Source organism: Gouania willdenowi, chromosome 6 (assembly GCF_900634775.1).
Source record: "Gouania willdenowi chromosome 6, fGouWil2.1, whole genome shotgun sequence".
In the NCBI taxonomy this organism is placed as follows: domain Eukaryota; kingdom Metazoa; phylum Chordata; class Actinopteri; order Blenniiformes; family Gobiesocidae; genus Gouania; species Gouania willdenowi.
The window spans coordinates 1,402,118-1,421,825 of NC_041049.1; the positions used below are offsets into that span (position 1 = coordinate 1,402,118).

The window sequence follows — 19,708 nt, forward strand, 5'->3', positions numbered from 1 at the left end:
TGCCCCAGGTGGAGGAGTTCAAGTACCTCGGGGTCTTGTTCACGAGTGAGGGAAGGATGGAGCGAGAGATCGACAGGCGGATTGGTGCGGCGTCTGCAGTGATGCAGAGTCTGCACCAGTCCGTCATTGTGAAAAGGGAGCTGAGCCGAAAAGCAAAGCTCTCGATTTACAGGTCGGTCTACGTTCCAACCCTCACCTATGGTCATGAACTTTGGGTCATGACCGAAAGAACAAGATCACGGGTACAAGCGGCCGAAATGAGTTTCCTCCGTAGGGTGGCTGGGCTCTCCCTTAGAGATAGGGTGAGAAGCTCAGTCATTCGGGAGGGCTCAAAGTAGAGTCGCTGCTCCTCCGCATCGAGAAGAGCCAGATGAGGTGGCTCGGGCACCTCCGGAAGGAGGCCCCGGGGAAGACCCAAGACACGCTGGAGAGACTATGTCTCTCGGCTGGCCTGGGAACGTCTCGGGGTCCCCCCAGAAGAGCTGGAGGAAGTGGCCGGGGAGAGGGAAGTCTGGGCCTTCCTACTGAGGATGCTGCCCCCGTGACCCGGAAACGGCTAAGCGGGAGAAGATGGATGGATTAGCAAAGCATTAACATTAGCATTAACCAAATATTAGCAATACATTAGCTTAGCATAGCATTAACTTAACGTTAACTAGCATTAGCTTAACATTATCTAGCATTTGCATAGTATTAGCATTAGCCTAGCATTAACCTAGTATTAATATTAGCTAATATAAACTTAGCATGAACATTTGCCATTAGCCTAGCGTTAACTTAGCATTATCCTAGCATGAGCTTAACATTAACACAAGATTAGCATTAGCTAAAGATTAGCATTAACATAGCATTAACACTAACCTAGCATTAGCTTAGTCAATTAACCTTCTGTGAAATATTGTAGAACATGTGATTAAAATTGTTGAAATAGGTTGAAGGTCCTGAAAAAATCTAAAAAAAATTGAAATGATTGAAATGAAGTAATTTAAGCGTACAGAAGAATGAAAACATATAACACAAATAGACTTAGACTTAAAATAATAAAGTATATGGATGCCTCCTGCATCCTCACAATAAGGTTGATGTCTGCTGTGACCTTTGACCCCTGGCTCTGTGTGTGCATCTCGCAGTTTGTCCCAGTACAGCGATGAGAACATGATGGATGCTGGGAACCTGGCAATCGTGTTCGGCCCCACGCTGCTGCCCACCCCCGACACCCTGGACCAGGTGGCCTGCCAGGCGCACGTTAACGAGGTCATCAAGACCGTCATCCTCAACCATGACAACATTTTCCCCGACACCAAGGAGCTCCCTGGACCCGTGTACGAGAAGTGTATGACGGGAGAGCAGTACTGGTGAGAGAATCCACCTGGAAACATACAATAGGAAACGTTAATCAGCAGGACTGGTGGCTACATGCTAAGCTAATGAAACACGTGGGACTGTTGGCTATGTATTAAGCTAACCAAACATGTGCACTGGTGGGTGCGTGCTAAGCTAACCCAAACATGTGGGAATGGTGGCTACGTGCTAAGCTAAGCAAAAATGTGGGACAGGTTGCTACATGCTAAGCTAACCAAACATGTGGGACTGAACATGACACAGAATTACACAAACAATCAAAACTATAACAAAAACAGATAAAACCATCACAAATTACTCCAAATACACTCAAAAAATCAATAATATACAAAATTACAACAAAGATACACGACATATTTCTAAAAACACAAAACCTCAACAAAAATACACAAGTAAACTAAATAAACCGACAAATATTTTTCCATGATGAATCTGTTACTAAATGATGTGTCGTTCTTGTCACACAGTGTATTATTAACCCTCCTCTTCCTCCTCTTCTTCATCCTCAGTGAGAGTCCGTTCAGTGAACCCGGAGCATTGGAGGAAACCGAGGCCGACGCCGGCACGGAGACACAGACCAGCGACGAGGGTACGCTCCACCCTTTAAGCTTTCTCAGCACCGCCCACGCCCCATTTCCCATCTCACTTATCCCCGTCTCGCTCCCTGTTGGAATAAAGTTACCGTGGCAACAGCAGCCATGGAAACTCCATCAGCACCTCCTCCTCCTCTCAGAACATTAACCCTTTACAGGTTGTATCTGTAAAGCTTCAGATTGCAAATGAGTCAAATACCCATTACAACCTTTAATGTTTTTAATGAATGTAAATGTAGTTATCTTATTTACATAATGTGAGCACACATCCATCCTTTAAGGCAGATATTGGCAACTGGTGGCCTGGGGGCCACATGCAGTCCTCGGACAAATTTTATGTACAAAATGACAGAAAAATACACAAAACAAAAGCAAGAATGCATTAAAAAATTGCAGAAAAATACAGTAAAAGACGAGAAAAAACACACAAAACCATTACAAAAATGAACAAACTGACAACAGTACTAAACAAAATTACTCCAAATAACACAAAACGACAACAAAAATATACAAAATGACAGACAATGACAACAAAAGTACTTAAAAAGACAAGAAAAACAAAAAATAACTCTGGAAACCCAGAGTACTAACAAACAAGCAAAACAACAACAGAAATACAAAATTAGTCAAAAAATCACAAAATGACAACATAAATACACAATATGACTCCAAAAATCATATTTTTTTTTACTGGAAAAATACACAAAAGGACTACATAAATGCTCATAACAAGCAAGACAACAACAAACATACACAGAATGACAGAAAACACACAAAATTACTATAAGAACTCTTTTTAGATCAAACACTTTTTTTTGGCCCTGCTGTGATAGAAGTTGCCCACTTCTGCTTTAACTGAACACGCTCTCCCACATTTCATGTTTTCTGTTGAAATGCGAACCTTATTTTGATAATGTTGATGTTCTTGTATGTAAGATTTTATTTTTCTCTAAATGTTTGAACATAAACACACGCCTGAACGTCTTTGTTTGCCTCTCTGCGTCCTCAGAGGGCGAGGCCGTGGAGGCGGTGGCGAGGTTTGACTATGTGGGCCGCTCGGGCAGGGAGCTGTCCTTCCAGAAGGGGGCATCGCTGCAGCTTCTCCAGCGTGTGTCACATGACTGGTGGGAGGGGCGTCAAGGCGGCTCGCGTGGCCTTGTGCCTCATCAGTACGTAACGGTGAAGGAGCGGCGAGTGCAGAGTCCCAGATGGTTCGTATGTCGCTTGTTATTCATTTTTAAAAGTATTTTATTGTGGCAAGGCATCGCTGGCTGGTGATTGGTCGATTTAGCTGTCCGTCTCCTTCAGGACTGACAGTGTGTCGGACACGTTGAGCACAAAGACGGACAGTGATGGAGGAAGCAGCAGCACCGACGACAAACGTCACAGCGAGTTGAGCTCTCCTACAGACGGGCGACCGTCGGACAGCTACAGGTCAGAGCTAAATGTTAGCATGAGTCATGTTAACACTAGTCATATTAGTCATGTTAAAGTGAGGCTCAGAGAGAGGCCCGGCCCACTAATTATCCTATGGCTCCACCAATTTACAGTATTAAAGCTCCACTCATTTACAGTCCTATAGCTCTGCCTATTTACAGTAGTACAATTCTGTCAACTGAAAGTTCCGTCCATGGACAATATGACAATATTAAAGAACCGCCCATATACAATATCAAAGCTCCGCCCACTTTCAGCTCAACCAAATGACTTCTGATTGGTTCACTCATGTCCCGATGAGTTAATGAGTTAACAATGAGTTAACATTTAGTTAATGATTAGTTCATGATTAGTTAATGAGAGTTTCCTTCCCAGGAGGAAAAGGACGGACGGACTGTTCCGCCGCCCGCTGTGCCGCTCCAACAATAACCATGGTAACGGAGCGATGGAGCGCAGCTCTCCGCCCGTCACTGGTCACTTCAGCCCAAGAGATCTGCTGCTGGGGCGGAGTCACGTCCTCACGCCGCCGCTGGACAGCCCGGAGCGCCGCCGCCGCTCGGCCGCCGTCACTGTCACCATCAGCCGTCACGAGTCGCTGCGACGCCCCGAGGACTCCAACCTACGGCGCTCCAACAGCGGGTTGGACGCACACCGAGGACGGCTGGACAACGACACTCTGACACAGGTGGAACTACACAATAAACACACACACAGACACAAACAAAAAGGTGATGATGTCATGGCGCTCAAGTCTCTATGCCCCGCCCCCTGCAGGACATGGAGGACTCGGTGGCGTTCGGTGAGCTGCGCGGTTGTCGGCCGGCGCCCGACGTGGTCCTGGACACGTTGGAGCAGGTGAAGAATGGCCCGAGCACAGGCTGCTCCTCCGACTCTCCGAGCCCCCACAGCACGCCCAGCACCCCGGAGACGCCCGGCACCCCCGGTACCCCTAGCCCGCTCAGCCCCCTGAGTCCCGTCAGCCCGCTGCCTGGACCCACCAACCCCTCCCCCGACGCCTCCTTCAAACCTGTGGCCGTGTCGTCCCGGGTGGGCACCCCGCTGCGCCCCCCAGCTCTGAGGCCCAAACCGCTGGTACCCCCGAAGAGCAGCACCCCCCCTCTGCCGGCACCACTGGACAAATCCTGCACCATGTGAGCCAATCAGGCCGACCCAGGCCAAAACTGGGCCAGAAGAGGAGATCAGGGTAGAGCCAGTCCTCCGCCATCATAACGTTATCGGATATCAGAGCCACGCAACAAATGTATACATATATATGAATATAATATTTCAGTATTCTGTGGAAAAATAATGGGTACAAAAATAGAAAATGGACAATGTTCAGTGAAAGACTGAAAATTGACGGTACAAACTTATAAAATGACTAATTCAAATTTTACAGCGAAATATAAAAAAAGCAAATTTTTGCGATTAAAACCTTTTTTCCACTTTTAAGAGTAACTAAACCTCCAAACAACTTTTTTCTACTGAAACCAAATGTATTTGGGTATTATTAAGTAGTGCTGTTGATTGATTCTGGTCCAACTTTCAACATTTTACTTAAAGTATTTCAATTTGTCGTATTTAGTTTTAAAATATCAGTGACTGCTCTCCATGGGTTGAAACCAGGATATTACAATTGAGTTTTGCAATTGGCTGAGAACAGATCATGTGACATCATTGGACCGTCATGCGTCATTGTTAGCCCCGCCCCTTCTATAAAAACTATCACCTGTTGGACTGAGAGAATTGTGAATAGAGAGCGTAGCATAGATTGTTAATTGGAGGTTTTATAGTAAAGACTGTGTGAATCTTAACTGCTTCAGGAGCCCCGCCCATAATAAAGGCATTTTTTTTCCAGGGGGTTTAGTTACTCTTTAAATATGAAACATTTTCATTGTTTTGCAAATAGAATTTTTACCTGCACATAAGAATCTTTTTTATCTTTGTGTGGCGCTGATATCCATCATCGTGAACACATGAGGGTAAAAGAGGCTTTTATTAATGTATTCTACCAATAATCACAGACTGATATATGATGTTTGAGTGTCGTCGGGTCGCTGTGTTTCCTTCAGTGTTTAGGAGTTTCCTTTACGCATTTATCCACGGTTAGCTAAACTAGGACCAGCAGGAGCTGCCTGGGACTCATAGTCCGGCTCCTGGTAAAAAATTGTAGTTTCAAGTGACGTGAATGTTGGCTGTGTTGTCATGACGACAGAAAAAAGTCAAAACTTAAAAAAAAAAAAGAAAGGATGGTTGTGAGGAAGCGTGCGGGCCTTCCTGCTTTTAGCGACGCCTCTGCGCCTTTGGACGGCGCCACTTTATCAACCACTCTACCATGAATGTTTCCTGTAATTTAACGACTGTTTGGCCATATTTTGAATGTTCAGCGAGCTGCTGCTCGCCAATATCTTTAACTTTAGCCTTCTTCTTCTCCTAGTTGTGTTCAACACAAAGAGGTGAAGATTCCTACAGGGTGTGGACGGGGTTTATTGGACAAAGACGCAACAAGAGAAGTCTCGCTGACAATTACTAAGTCCGCAAAATTGTTAGCATGTTTAAAAGAGAGTATCATTTCACTCTGTGTCTTTTGTTACTGTTGTATGCTAGTTTGGGATTTGAGGTAAACGCGAACATGTTAACAGGAGTGTGTTAGCGTGTGCATATTAGCATGAGTCATGTTAGTGTGAGAAATGCTTGCCTGAGTCACGTTAGTCTTAGTCATGTTAGCTTGAGTCATATTAGAGTCAAGTTAGGGTGAGTCGTGTTAGCTTGACTCATGTTAGCGTAAGCTATGTTACCATGAGTCATGTTAGCGTGAGCTATGTTAGCATGAGTCATGTTAGCGCAAGTCACTTTAATGTGAGTCATGTTAGCATAAGTCATGTTAGTGTGAGCTATGTTAGCATGAGTCATGTTAGTGCAAGTCATTTTAATGTGAGTCATGTCAGCGCAATTAATGTTGGCGTTAGCCTGGCATGTTAGCATAAGTCAAGTTAGCTCGAGTAATTTTAACGTGATTCATGTTAGCATTTGTCATGTGAGCATGAGTCATGTTAGCACAACTTACTTGAACATGAGTCATGTTAGAGCAACTCATTTTAACATGAGTCATGTTAGCGCAATTAATGTTAGCCTGACATATGTTAGCATGAGTCATGTTAGCGCAAGCCATTTTAATGTGAGTCATGTTAGCATAAGTCATGTTAGTGTGAGCTATGTTAGCATGAGTCATGTTAGCGCAAGTCGTTTTAATGTGAGTCATGTTAGCAAAATTAATGTTAGCGTTAGCCTGGCATATGTTAGCATAAGTCATGTTAGCTCGAGTCATTTTACCGTGAGTCATGTTAGCGCAACTTATTTTAACATGAGTCATGTTAGAGCAACTCATTTTAGCATGAGTCATGTTAGCGCAAGTCATTTTAACATGAGTCATGTTAGCACAATTAATGTTAGCCTGACATATGTTAGCATAAATCATGTTAGTGTGAGCCCTGTTAATCACGGAAGTGCATTATTTTTGGGTAAAGGTGTCATAGTGAGAGTCATGTTAGCTCCATATTAACGTGTTAAAGAGAATGTTTTGTGTTAGCGTGAGCACTTTATGTTAGCGCCTAAACAATAATTTTAGCGTGAATGTATTTAATTTGCGTGAGTGTTGGCGTGAGCTTGTTGTGTTGTGTGAAGGCATATTAGATATGTGTGTGCGTGTGCGATGTTTACATACCTTACGCGTTAACCTTAAGTTGACAATAAGCTAACAGGGTCGGGCGCCGCATTTAAATGCCCTAAACAAACAAAAACACTTGAACAGCACAGTGAATGTGGCCCAGAGCCAGGTTGTGTGTGTGTGTATGTGTGTAAGTGCCTTTTTTTGATTCTTAAAAACTCACCGCATGTCCTGAGTTAGCAGCAGCCGCGGCGTTTGCAGCGCTCTGACTGAAGTCAGCCTGACCTTTGACCCTTGACCTTTAAACCCATTGTGACCTTGGCATGTAGCCTCAACATCTTGGTGCATTTGAGACTCAAAGAGAGAAATCCTTGGAATGTGTTTGACCTTAAAGGAAAAAGTTTTTGTCCGTTGGTGTTGCCGTATTGGAACTGGAGCTAGCTAAAGCTCGTATAGCCAAAACGATTGTATCAATGTGATGTATTTATAATATAAAGGAAGACAATAAACTAGCATTCAATTCAACTGAGGCCGTTTGTTTCTTCTTTTGTCCTTCAAATCAGAGAATCAGTGAAATATTACAAAAAGTGGTGCCTTCACTGACTGTAATGGCGGATACTGCCAATATCATGTAGTTCAGTAACGTTGGTGTCGTGGAATGTGCATCGGTCAGAATGCAATGAATAGGCAGGATGATTCTTCAGTTTCCTTTAATTATCTTCTGATTATGTATGTGTGTTTCTGTCAAATAAACAGTATAATAATAATAATCAGAATAACAGATCACTTAAATCCCCAACATTAAATTAACAGAGATCAATCCACACTAATAACAGGATAATGCAGCCATGCTGCCCTCTTGTGGACATTCCAATGGTATTAACCACACCTTGACAACATATCACATTATGTATTAATATCTAACAGCAGGAACAGAGGTTATGAAATATGTTCAAATTAACCTCTCTAAACATGGACAATTATATTAAAAAAGCCTCTAACACACAATAGTAATAATAACACAGCATGTAGCATAGCTGATTAGCTTAGCTTAGCGGCTAACTGGCTAATATACACAAATTAGGAACAGAAACAACATTAACAACTCAATCCCCAATCCTAACCTATTCTCAAGACAGGAGAGAAACCACTCACCTGTCAAAAGGATGCACACTTTACAAACAGAGGTTAAGAAGAGCACAGGCCACCATCACCAGAGCACAGGTCTATGCAGGAAACTTGTGTAACTTATTAACTGCTCACAAAACGGCCTGGGAAACACACCTCAACTGAACACAGTATACACAGTCCCTTTGGCCTTCAGAACACTGACCCTTACATGTATTAGATTTTTCAAAGGTGATGCATTCGCTGACCCCAAGATTATTCTGTGATCCTTCTGTAAATATAATTAGTACATTCCCATTATGATGCATTCAATGACGCCTTCCAGGCCAACTGACTCCTTCTTTTATTGGCGACATATTTAATGACCTTAGTGATGCATTCACTGTCTAATAGGATGTAACAATTAATCGTAAGGCAGTTAAAAATCGATTCATAGGTACCACGGTTCACATCGATACTTTGAAAGTTTAATCGCGACGGTCAGATTCTGCTACTACTTTCTTTTTGGCCGCCATCTACTCTTAAACATGTTCATAAATGATTCCTTACCCCTTTAGCACCGAAAAAATATCTGTAATATTACGTGAAAATATGTAAAAGTCACGTTTTTCTATTAGCTCTGTCTGCTAGCATAGCATCTCTTCTTCACTGCAAGAATCTGCATGCCAACCGACCACTGGGTTACCAGCGCCCTCTGCTGGTCCAAACAAATATCTGATGTAAATCAGTTCAAAGACTTTTTTTTTTTTTTTTTTAAAGTCCAATTGTTAAGGCACAAAATAAATTTTCAGTTGCACTTTTAAAAAGAAAATGAATATTATGCAGTTTTGCATTGTATACTATTGATCCAGAATTTACATTAATAGGCTTCTTCATTTGTATTATTCCTTTATTTTATTTCATTCAAGATTTATTTTTAGTTAAATTGCATTGTTTTGGTTGTTTTTCAAGGGATTCTTTTGATAATGAAAAATAAAAGGAAAATAGTAGTTTTTTCACCCCAAAAATAAAGGAATATTTTTCAGTCATTTGTGTACAGTCCCATTTTGTAAAATAAATTGTGAGAATCGTATCGTGAACCCAGTATCGTGAATCGAATCATATCGGGAGTTGAGTGAATCGTTACATCCCTACTGTCTAATATTCATATTTAATTTTGGTGTACACTATTATGCATTTCAAGTGATGCATTCACTGACCCCAACATATTAACATAAGTAATGATGCGTTCAATTGCTAATGTGTATAATTCATTGTCTATAGGTTAATTAAGTGTGAGGTTAATGCATCTGAATCAACCAATCAAATCAGAGACCAAGTGCTCATTCATTCATCTGAAAACTTTATTTAAACCAATCAAGAACAAAGATTAAAACCCAAAATCACTAAAAAAAACAACTAATAATTGTAATGACTTAAAAGCTTTTCTTTAAAGGATTTGTGCAGCAATGCGTTCAATGATGATAAAAACGCTCACAGTGAGCTGAAGTCTCTTTGGAGGTGAACCTGATCTCTGCTCAGCCCTTGGATCCTGGTTTGTGAGAGCTAAAGAGTTTGGAGTCGGATGGTAATTAATTATAAACATCTCAACTTAAAGGATTTGCACAGTGAGTCATTCACTGACATCTAAAAACGGTGGACCTGATCTCCGCTCAGCCCTTGGATCCCGGTTTGAGCGTGCTGAAGGGTTTGGAGCTCCTCAGTGACGCAGAGATCTCCTGCAGGAAGGCGGCGATGTGCAGGTCTTTCTCTGACTTGCGTCCGTCAAAGATGACGACCAGCGTGAAGTGCGGCTCGGGCCGCGACAGGTAGTAGGTGCTCTGGACCTTGTCGTCGTAGAAGTGGACCACCTTCTCCAGTGTGTTGAGCTCAACGGCACGATCGCCCATCATCATCACCACATTGGGCCAGTGGGTGAGGGGGCGCTCACCTGTGGGCAGCGACACCACGGCGGGGAACTGTTCCACGCCTTTCGGTGGCTCGCGGTAGGACTGTGGGTGGTGGTAGCCGTGACCCTGGAAGTAGGGGTGGAACCAAACAGTTACTCACAATACGATATGGAAGTAGATGTTGGGCTCACAATACAAAATACTCACGATATGATATAAATGTTTTTATTTTTGAAACACTGTCATTATTATGACATTAACATGAATAAGGTGTCATGTAGGCAGCTATTAAAACAGAACTAAGTAACTTTTTCACCTTAATAAATCCTTCTCATAGTCCCTCTGAGGGTAATACAAGTGTTAATGGGGTGATTGGGGGGTCTTTCATCCTCCCTGCTGTCTATGACCAGAAAACAGGACTTGCAATATTCCTGCCTCTGACCCGGTACCAGTCTCACAGCTCTGTTCTCATGACAACACGCACTGCTTTACGACAGCCCAGTACACACTAATGGTGCGTTCACACTGAACCCGACTGCAGTCACTTCAATCGCCCGTGATGAGTCGCCCCAGTGACATCAATACCAGGAAATGTGTGTGTGTGTGTGTGTGTGTGTGTGTGTGTGTGTGTGTGTGTGTGTGTGTGTGTGTGTGTGTGTGTGTGTGTGTGTGTGTGTGTGTGTGTGTGTGTGACAGGGGAAACAACTGGCTGATCACTTCACTTATCATAAACAGCTCCGTTTTTACATATAAATGATCAATTTACTGAGTTACTAAAGGATGAGTTCACACAGAATGTAAACGCTTAATCAACTTTAACCGCTATAATTTAGCCCCGGTACATGAAAGAAGCCCGTCTCACTGTAGCGGGAGGGAGGAGCTTCTGTCTCAGGGGTGTGGAGTGTTTACGACAGAGACATAACCAAAAGGAACCTTTAGGGGGAACGCTAAGCGCAAGTTACTTAGTTCTGCTTTAAGTGCTGTTTGTTACCCTAACCATAGATAAGCCTAGCCTAACCCTACCTAAGCCTAACCCTTCATTACCCTAACCATTCCCAACCCTAAACCCTTGTTATCCTTACCCCTAACCATACCTAAGCCTGCCTAAACCTTTGTTACTGTAACCCCTAACCCTACCTAACCATAACCATACCTAAGCCTAACCCTTTGTTACCCAAACTCCTAACCTAAAAAATGGCAACATAGCTCCAAAAGTGTCATAATTTAGCAAAAGACAGTTAATGACAGTCTCCATGACACCTTATTCATGCAAATGACAGATGAGGACAGCGTAATGTCAGCCTTATGTATGAAACTCAAGTAAAGTGTTACCAAACCTTTTTATTTTATTTTATTTTTCGTGAACCTTCTAATTTAATTGTGTTTTTTTTTATTTCACAAAACTTTGTTACATTCCTACCTGGAAGGTTTCTGAGCCGCGATTATCGAACACCAGTGAGACGTTGCTGACGTCGTGTTTCCGTATGAAGGAGCAGATCTTCCCGTGATAGTCGGGCGTGGTGCGGGCCGTCAGCGCCCTCATGTCGGCCGGCATCGCCTGCCGACTCAGCGCCTCGTAGAAGTAGAAGCTGAACTTGGCGAGCAGTAGCGCGGTGAAGCGCTGCAGCCACAGGTAGAGGTGCGGCGGCTGCACGGCCTTCTGGGACTGACCGCCGAACAGGTGTTTACGGGTTTCCTTCTGTCGCTGGAACAGCTGACCCCAGGAGGACAGCTTAGTGTGGGCGCCGTGCAGGCTGAGCAGGGCGGGCAGGAAGTGCCACTCAGACATCTGGGCCTGGCACCGCAGCAGCTGGGTCACCACGTCCAGCTCTGTGTGGAAGCTCTCCTCCACACGCGTCAGGATGGGGTGATGGAACCTGAGGAGGAGGAGAAGGTCATTAGAATCTCACCACAACTCCTCCTCCAGCGTTTATACATAACGTTAGGGTTCAACTAGTGATCATGTTATGTTGTGACTGGTTTTAAACACAGATGTAGTACAAATAGGGAAGCTGTTTTAACATTTAATAAGTAGCAGTACATGTAATTAAATAATTAAAAGCTGAGTAGTTGCAATTTTAATTATTGATAATATCTACAATTCTATTCTCACTAGTTACACTAATCATTGTAGATAAACAATTTAATTCTCACTAGAGTAAATCACCGTCGTAGATATCTGAAACTTCAGAACAACTAGTCCACATGACCCATGACCCATTCAAATTTTATTGTAGATATCTACAATTAAATTTTGACATGTTACAATTTAAAGTCCACATATGCATTATATAATTCTGACAATTGTAATTGTTATCTACAATTCTATTCTGATATGTCAGTTTGAGATTGTGATAATGTAATTTTAGATATCTGGAATATAATTCTCACTAGTAACAACTTTATTTTAGATATCTACAATTCCTTTAATAACTATTCAGAATTGAATTATAAATATCAAAAAAGAGACCTTCCACTAGTTAAAATAACTAGTCACATATCTGGAATACAATAGTTGATAATTGAAATGGGAAAATACACTGGTTACAATTGTCTTGTGGAAATTCAATATTAGATGTATAAAATGTAATTGTTATTCTAACACGTGGAAAGGGAGTTACTGATATCTTTAAATAAGTTTTAACTAGTCACAATATATTTATTACATGTGAAAATATATTTTTAACATGTCAATTATTTCCAGAATATATTAAATTAACAATTTGTCAAAATGTAATTTTCCCACTAGTGAAAACTGAAATTGAAACTGATTAAATATTAATATGGCCTGTGATCATACAAACTGTAGATTAAAGCAGAGGTTCATCAGAAGATGCTAAATGTTAAAACATATTACCAAATTTTAAAACCATCAAACCTCCTCCCTATTTTACCACGGTATACAGTATTACAGTGACTAATTAGATAATGTGATGTAAGGCTCAGGGTGCGACTGTGTGTGTGTGTGTGTGTGTGTGTGTGTGCGTGCGAGAGAGACTCTGCGCAGTCACGGGGAAGTGCGTTGCATTTTTCTGATATTGTTGCTATTTTTATGACCCTGCGCAGTGGCGGATGCTTTAAGACTACAAGGGAACCTCAGCTTCCCCTAAAATCAGTGGTCAAATATGTAGTGTTGTGTGTACATTTCATTGACTAAATATATGACAGAACACATGTATGTTTAGTTCAGAATCAGCTTCTTATAACAGGAAACTGACAGTGACAGCGTGACGTTCTTCATTCATTACCGCAGCGTCACAGTGTTAATAAACAGTGGTGAAGTTCAGCTTCAATTGACTTCAATGGGAGAGGATTTAGTGGTTGATCCACTGCAGTCAAACTAGACGCTCATTGGATAAATGCTCGGTTATGACGCACTTAGTCCCGCCCATCGGACGCCGGGCTTCACAGGAGGTCTATGGAGCAGTGGGCTGGATCTGTCTGTTCCGGACGCTGGAATAATGGATGATGATTGGATGATCTGTCTCAGGCTAATTCAATTTTGATTGACAGCGAAATGAGCCAATCAGAGAGTATGACGTTGTAAGCACACAGGCGGGTTTTTCAAATATTTCAGTCCGTTGCTCTGTGTTGACACGGAGACTTTGCTGATCCTCTCATAGCGAATCAACTTCTGACAAACCTAGTGTCTGTTTTTGGTGTTTGTGGAGACTGTTACTGCTTGTGTTGTGAGACTTTTGACCAAACACTCAGACTCACACTCCAGCGCGCAGCGCGTGTGTGATAATCTATAAATAGTTGTTGACAACAAAATGTGAATTCTACTAGAATTCACATTTAAATAAACAGATACATTTTCTGAAGTAGGCAGAAAATGAGCTTCCCCTGCATGAAAGACCAGCAGCCACCACTGACCCTGCGGTATACAGTATTACCATATTACCGCCCAAGCCTACTTTGTGGATACTATTACTCACTTGTTGCTGTATTTGTGTGTTAGAGCCTCCAGCGTAGAAACCAGCTCCTCTGATTGGACGCTCTTCTGCGCGCCCAGAGCGTGCATCTTCTCGTACAGGTCGGCCATCTCCATGCGGGCCTGAGTGAAGTGGCAGAGCTGCTCCGACAGGTGAGACAGCAACTCCTCCAGGTGGGAGCCTGAGGAGGTGGAGCCTGTGGGAGCTGAGCCTGAGGGGGCGGAGCGACCCACAGTCACCACTTTCTTCAGCTCGTTGTAGAGCGACGTGTAGATGGTTCTGATGGAGTCTTTACGACTGAAGAACGACTGGCCTCCTAATGGAGACAGAAGAACACAGGAAGTAACTCGTTACCAGTCTGATCTAACTAGTGTTCATACTCTACTACTCACATGTCTACGAAATGAATTTAGAAACTAGTTTTAGAGCTAGTACCTAGTTGCAGGAACAGTAACTAGTTGTAGGGCTACAAAAGGACTAGTAACTAGTTGTATGACTACTAACTTGCTGTAGGACTAGTAACTACTACCAGTTGTATGACTAGTAACTAGCTATAAAACTAGTTGCAGGACTAGTAACTATCTGTAGGACTAGTAACTAGCTACATAACTAGTAGTATGACTACTAAATATTTGTTGGACTAGTTAAGCGGTCCGTTACTCACCCATCTTCAGTCCCAGGAAGGTCATGTTGTGGTAAACCTTCTCTGCGGCCGCCAGGTGAGCCAGAGCGGCCAGCAGCGCCCCCCACAGGGCCGCGGACCCCCGGCTGCTGTCCCTCTCCTTCTCCACGTAATCCTTGGCCCGGTCTAAGGAGAAGAGGCCGAGCAGGGTGAAGAAGCTCTCCAGGGTGGCTCTCTCCCGGGACACAGGCCGGAGCTCCTCCCGGTCCGCCATGGCCGCTTTGGCCGTCAGTGCTCCGCTCTGAGCCGGGCTGAGAGCAGAGTGAGGTTCCTCACTACAAACGTGTGAAAACACTGATTAAAAAGGTTTAAAATCACAGCGGTAGACGCCATTTTGGATCCGGCTTGAAGTAAATAAGGTGGCGAGCAAGGAGGGACAAATTTATGGAAACGCGCGAGGCGCAGAAAGTTCAAGTAAAAACTGTTTTACTAAAAAAAAAAAAAAACTTCCGTAAATGTAATTATTTATTCACCAAAAAGGACGATGATCAAATCAAGATAGTCTAATAAAAATATTAAGTAAGTAAAAAACAACAATAATAATAAAAAAAAAATCTTTGTAAAAGTAAAAGCAACAACTACAATACTACGGACAACTTCACGGATACCGGGGGATAATATTAGGCCGTGGCTATGGAAACGTTAAACGTATCCATATCCACTCTATGCACCAGTTTAGGCCACTTGATAGATGCACCACGTGACCTAAAGTTCCGTCAGTTGTATTTTAGCTCATATTTATTTTTAGCTACCCTTCTAACCGTTTTATTTTAGGCCGTGGCTATGGGTACGTTAAACGTTTCCGCAGACTGTCACTTTATGGATACGCAGCGCCGCCATTGGCCAGTTTAAGTCACGTAATAGCTGCACCACGTGACTTAAAGTTCCGCGTAGCTCATATTTATTTTTAGCTACCTCGCTAACCCTTTTATTTTTGCTCTAACCCTAACTCAATCGCTACCCCAAATTTTTTTATTTTTGTCGGATATTTATCTTTAAAGGTGTAATTTTCCGTGAAAAAAATTTGTATTTTAACATATTTAACACAGAATACGGATTTTTAAAAAAAATTTAATTTGGAAAACAGATTAAAAAAAAAAAAATGTATTCAGAAAACGGATTTAGAAAATAATTAATTCGAAAAACAGATTTAAAAAATGTATTTGGAAAACGGATTTAAAATAATAATAATTCGGAAAACTCATTTCTTTTTTTTTCACTGACAATGCTTGTAATAAAGAACCTGTTTCACCTGATGAAATATGATGGCATTTTAGGACCATATTAAAATAAAAAGAAATCTGAACACTACAAGATTAAAGTCGTAATATTATCAGATTAAAGTCGTAATATTTTGAGATAAAAATTGTAATATTTTGAGATAAATATTGTAATATTTTGAGATACATATTGTAATATTTTGAGAATAGTGTCATTATTTTATGAGAATAAAGTCATATCTTAAAAAAAAAAACATGTAATGGTATAGTATAGTGCTCAGAATTCTCTGTTAATATTATGACTATAATAATATTATCAAGATTTTCTTAAGATACGACTTTATTCTAAAAATTACTGCTTTATTTTCGAAAAATAACACATTTCAATTTTAATGTTGACCTGGAATTCCTTCATAAGAAAATGTTTCAAATGAATTTTCTTTCTTAAAAGCAGCTGATAAACAATTATAAACAGTTATCATGTCTAATTTAAGGAATGTAATAAATGACACAAAGGAGGAGAATCAGTGGTTTAGTGTCTCTATCTGGAATGTATTGCTTTCTAACTTATTGTGGTTTATTACTCTCTCCCTCTCTCTCTCTCTCTCTCTCCCTCTCTCTCTCTCTCTCTTCAGTGGTGGATCTAAAAGTCTCTACTCCCTGTGGATCAGTGAAAGCTGCTCCATCCATCCTTCTGGTAGGTCACACCTTCATTCCTTCATGTTGCTTTCCATCTATGAATGTGGTGGAACTAGATTAAAAAAACTATTTAATTTATCAGAAACTTTGTAAATAATTTATCTATATTTATAGCATAATAATATTTGACACGAGAAGCAACATTTTCCAGTTTAAATGTGTGTTATTATATGACTAAATCAATGAAAACAATAAATGATGTTAAACAACTAAATAGTGTTTATTATTTCATCACTGAGTGCTAACATAATATATAATATGAATAAAGAATATTATGATTGCATTGTTCACAAAGCAACTAATATTTAACCTAGATACTGTATATTCATGATTTTCTAGATTTTTAGAAACTTTATAAAACAAATGTTTTTGTATCAAAATAAAAACGTCACTTATTCCAGAACATTCCAGAGAAATATAAACTGAACAGTGTAAAATATTTATAATATCTGTGGATATCATGAAATAAACAGAACAACTGATGAAGATGATGAATTTAGTCTGAAATAGTTTTTCTACATAACAGTTGATAAGTTGGGTCAGACGATGCTATCTGTAGCAGCGCTTCTAGCCCCGCCCACATCCTCTACCACAGAGTGGTCGACTGTCACTACAATCATTTATCACTGACTTTGTTCATTTGTCACTCATGGATTTATTATTGGTTCTGAACCCTGTCTGAGTGTCAGTGTGGATTGGAGACACTGTCTGCTCCACTAGGACCATTGTCCCTGCTAGCTGCTACATGTTAGCATTGAGATGTTAGCAGCTACATGTTAGCATTGAGATGTTAGCAGCTACATGTTAGCACTGAGGTGTTAGCTGCTGCATGTTAGCATTGAGATGTTAGCAGCTACATGTTAGCACTGAGGTGTTAGCAGCTACATGTTAGCATTGAGGTGCTAGCTGCTACTGTTGTCCTGGTCTTTAGTTTTCCATCCAGTGTCTTTATTTCAACTAAAATTAAAGCCCCCGAAGCACAGCAACGACTTCTCCTCTGGTTCTCCTGTTTCTTGTGTTGTGGCCTGTGCATCAGTATTATCTGTAATGAATTAATCATAATAAATCATTCTCGTCCCAGCCCTGGTGTAAATATGAGGTGAAAGCATGAAGGGAGGCCTCAGGGCGTCTTCAGTCAGGCCCCTCTTAGCAGATATAATGTGGTCTTTCCTGGACCAAGTCTGCACGAGGTCTCAGAGACACAAGGCACAACTCTCAGACACTTCTAGAGAATAAGAGATAATTTCTATTCAGCAGCTCATTTTATTCTCTGATTAATGTCAACCTGCTTCAGCCGCAGGACGACCCACAACATGATTTATAGATTATAGATCATTATAGATTATAGATCATTGTGTCTGTGATTGTGTCAGACAGCATAACTGTGCATCCTTTGCTTCGTAAAAATCACTAAAGATCAAAAGCCCTTTTAGATTAAAATCACATCTCAGGTTTCCAAAAGGCTTCTTTCTGTTTATTAATTTGGTTTCAAATCCTTCAAAATAAAGGTGCAGTGTGCAGCCCTGGCCTTTCCTGCCCAGACCCTCCCACTATCTACATTATCAGAGACACCATATAGAAGCTGTTATTAAGTCAGTGATTCTCAACATGTGGCTCTTTATGTCTTCATTTTTATTATTCTTCACCCAGAAAACCTTTAAAGGGGGAATATTTTTAAAACCTTTTCACCTTTTTCCTTTGGCCATTTTGCAACTTCCTTTGTTCCATTTTTGTCACTTTTCAAAAAGTTATACAACTTTTTTAAGACTTTAGCTCTTTTTGACAATAAATGTATTCATTTTCAAGTTCTTTTTGACACTTTTATCAAATTTGTGTCCTTTATTTCATTTTTTTAGTCACTTTTCATCCAAATAAGCTAACTTTTGCCCAATAAATACCCCTTATTTACTTTTTTCCCTACATTTTGCCTCTTTTTGTTCCCTTTTTCACTATTGTTTGCCATCTCATACCACCTCCTCTTTATATGCCATTTGTCCTCCACTCTTTACTGCTTTTGGCCCATTTTAGTCACGTTTCACTCTTTTCTTGCCATGTCCTTCTTACTTTTGGACCATTTTTGACCACCAGTTACCATGTCTGACTCCACTCACTCATCAAAAAAAAAAAAAAAAAGCCCGGTATGCCGGATGGCCAGTCCACCCCTGGCGGTGTGTACATTTATGGTCCGCGCCCCTCGTGTTGAGAACAGAATGAGTTGATTAGAGTGTGACGGTGCAGAAAGAGTGTGTGTTGTGTTGAACAGAAAGGACTCTTTCAGACTTCCATGTGATGTCAGCGGTATGAACCCTGGAATCCACCACACTCTGCTTTCACTGGAATTCATAGAAAGTTTCTCTGGAATAATGAAATCAGACTTTATGAGATTAACAGTACTGAATATTCCCATAAATATGTCAGAATGTAACTGTTTGTGTATTCATAAATATGAATCAGTGCATTGATCCAAACCATGACACAGCCTCATGTTTATAACTTAGCTCATCCTATTTATCCCTTTTTTCACAGATTTAATAATTCTGTGATTTATAAAAGTAGCCTGAAAATGATTAGAACTAGAATTTATTAGAAACAAACAGATTTTATTAGTTATTATTTTACATTGCTTTTAAAAGATAGCCATCCCTTTGTTTGTATGTATTTTATTTTATTGTGCATTGTAGATTATTTTAAAAATGTATTTATTTTCATTTTTACTTACATATATATTAATAAATGTATCTTTTTTTTTCTTTAACTGGATCACATTCCTTTGTTTATTTATCTATTGTTTATCACAAACTAATTATTTATTTACTCATTGATTAATTTATTTATTCTTTAATTTGTTTGTTTATTCATTTATTTAATGACACAGCTATCTATTAATAATAAACGTGACATCCGTTTGTTTATTAGGTCATTGATTGATTTATTTATTTATTTATTAATTAATTTAGTAATTGTATTTTTATTTACTCTGATTCATTCATTTTATTTATTTATTCATTAATTTTATATATGTATTTATTCACTGATTCCTTTTTAAACTGTATTGGGTGATTACTTTTATTTCAATCACTCTGTTTTAGGCGCCTG

The 19,708-nt window shown here is 40.6% G+C and overlaps 2 protein-coding genes across 3 annotated transcripts in view; one reads left to right on the plus strand and one right to left on the minus strand.

The window, feature by feature from the left end:
* srgap1b (SLIT-ROBO Rho GTPase activating protein 1b) overlaps positions 1-7,581 on the plus strand; it is a 32,082-nt gene extending 24,501 nt beyond the window's left edge. The window contains exons 18-24 of the mRNA XM_028449089.1: positions 1,131-1,355; positions 1,872-1,951; positions 2,965-3,166; positions 3,264-3,389; positions 3,768-4,077; positions 4,167-4,543; positions 5,830-7,581. Of these exons, the coding sequence (XP_028304890.1) occupies positions 1,131-1,355; positions 1,872-1,951; positions 2,965-3,166; positions 3,264-3,389; positions 3,768-4,077; positions 4,167-4,543; positions 5,830-6,016 (1,507 nt within the window). The 3' untranslated portion in view covers positions 6,017-7,581. The remainder of the gene's footprint in view (positions 1-1,130; positions 1,356-1,871; positions 1,952-2,964; positions 3,167-3,263; positions 3,390-3,767; positions 4,078-4,166; positions 4,544-5,829) is intronic.
* Positions 7,582-9,509: 1,928 nt separating this feature from the next.
* Positions 9,510-15,057, minus strand: kics2 (KICSTOR subunit 2). 2 transcript variants are annotated; one of them, XM_028449092.1, is made up of 5 exons: positions 14,676-15,057; positions 14,015-14,327; positions 11,497-11,953; positions 9,829-10,202; positions 9,654-9,693 (listed from the first exon to the last, which is right to left on the minus strand). In XM_028449092.1, exons 1-4 carry the CDS (start codon positions 14,905-14,907, stop codon positions 9,840-9,842), a joined length of 1,365 nt encoding a protein of 454 aa, XP_028304893.1. In that variant the 5' UTR covers positions 14,908-15,057; the 3' UTR covers positions 9,654-9,693; positions 9,829-9,839. The 2 variants fall into 2 exon arrangements, with proteins under 2 accessions (XP_028304892.1, XP_028304893.1); XM_028449091.1 differs by having other exon boundaries at positions 9,510-10,202.
* Between the last annotated feature and the right edge of the window lie 4,651 nt (positions 15,058-19,708).

Excerpts from the sequence above, each read along its gene's own strand:
- kics2 (XM_028449091.1), bottom strand. The coding sequence starts at position 14,907 with ATGGCGGACCGGGAGGAGCTCCGGCCTGTGTCCCGGGAGAGAGCCACC. Across the intron at positions 11,954-14,014 it reads ACACACAAATACAGCAACAA|GTTCCATCACCCCATCCTGA; the intron begins GTGAGTAATAGT and ends CCTCCTCCTCAG. Across the intron at positions 10,203-11,496 it reads GCGGCTCAGAAACCTTCCAG|GGTCACGGCTACCACCACCC; the intron begins GTAGGAATGTAA and ends CCCTACTTCCAG.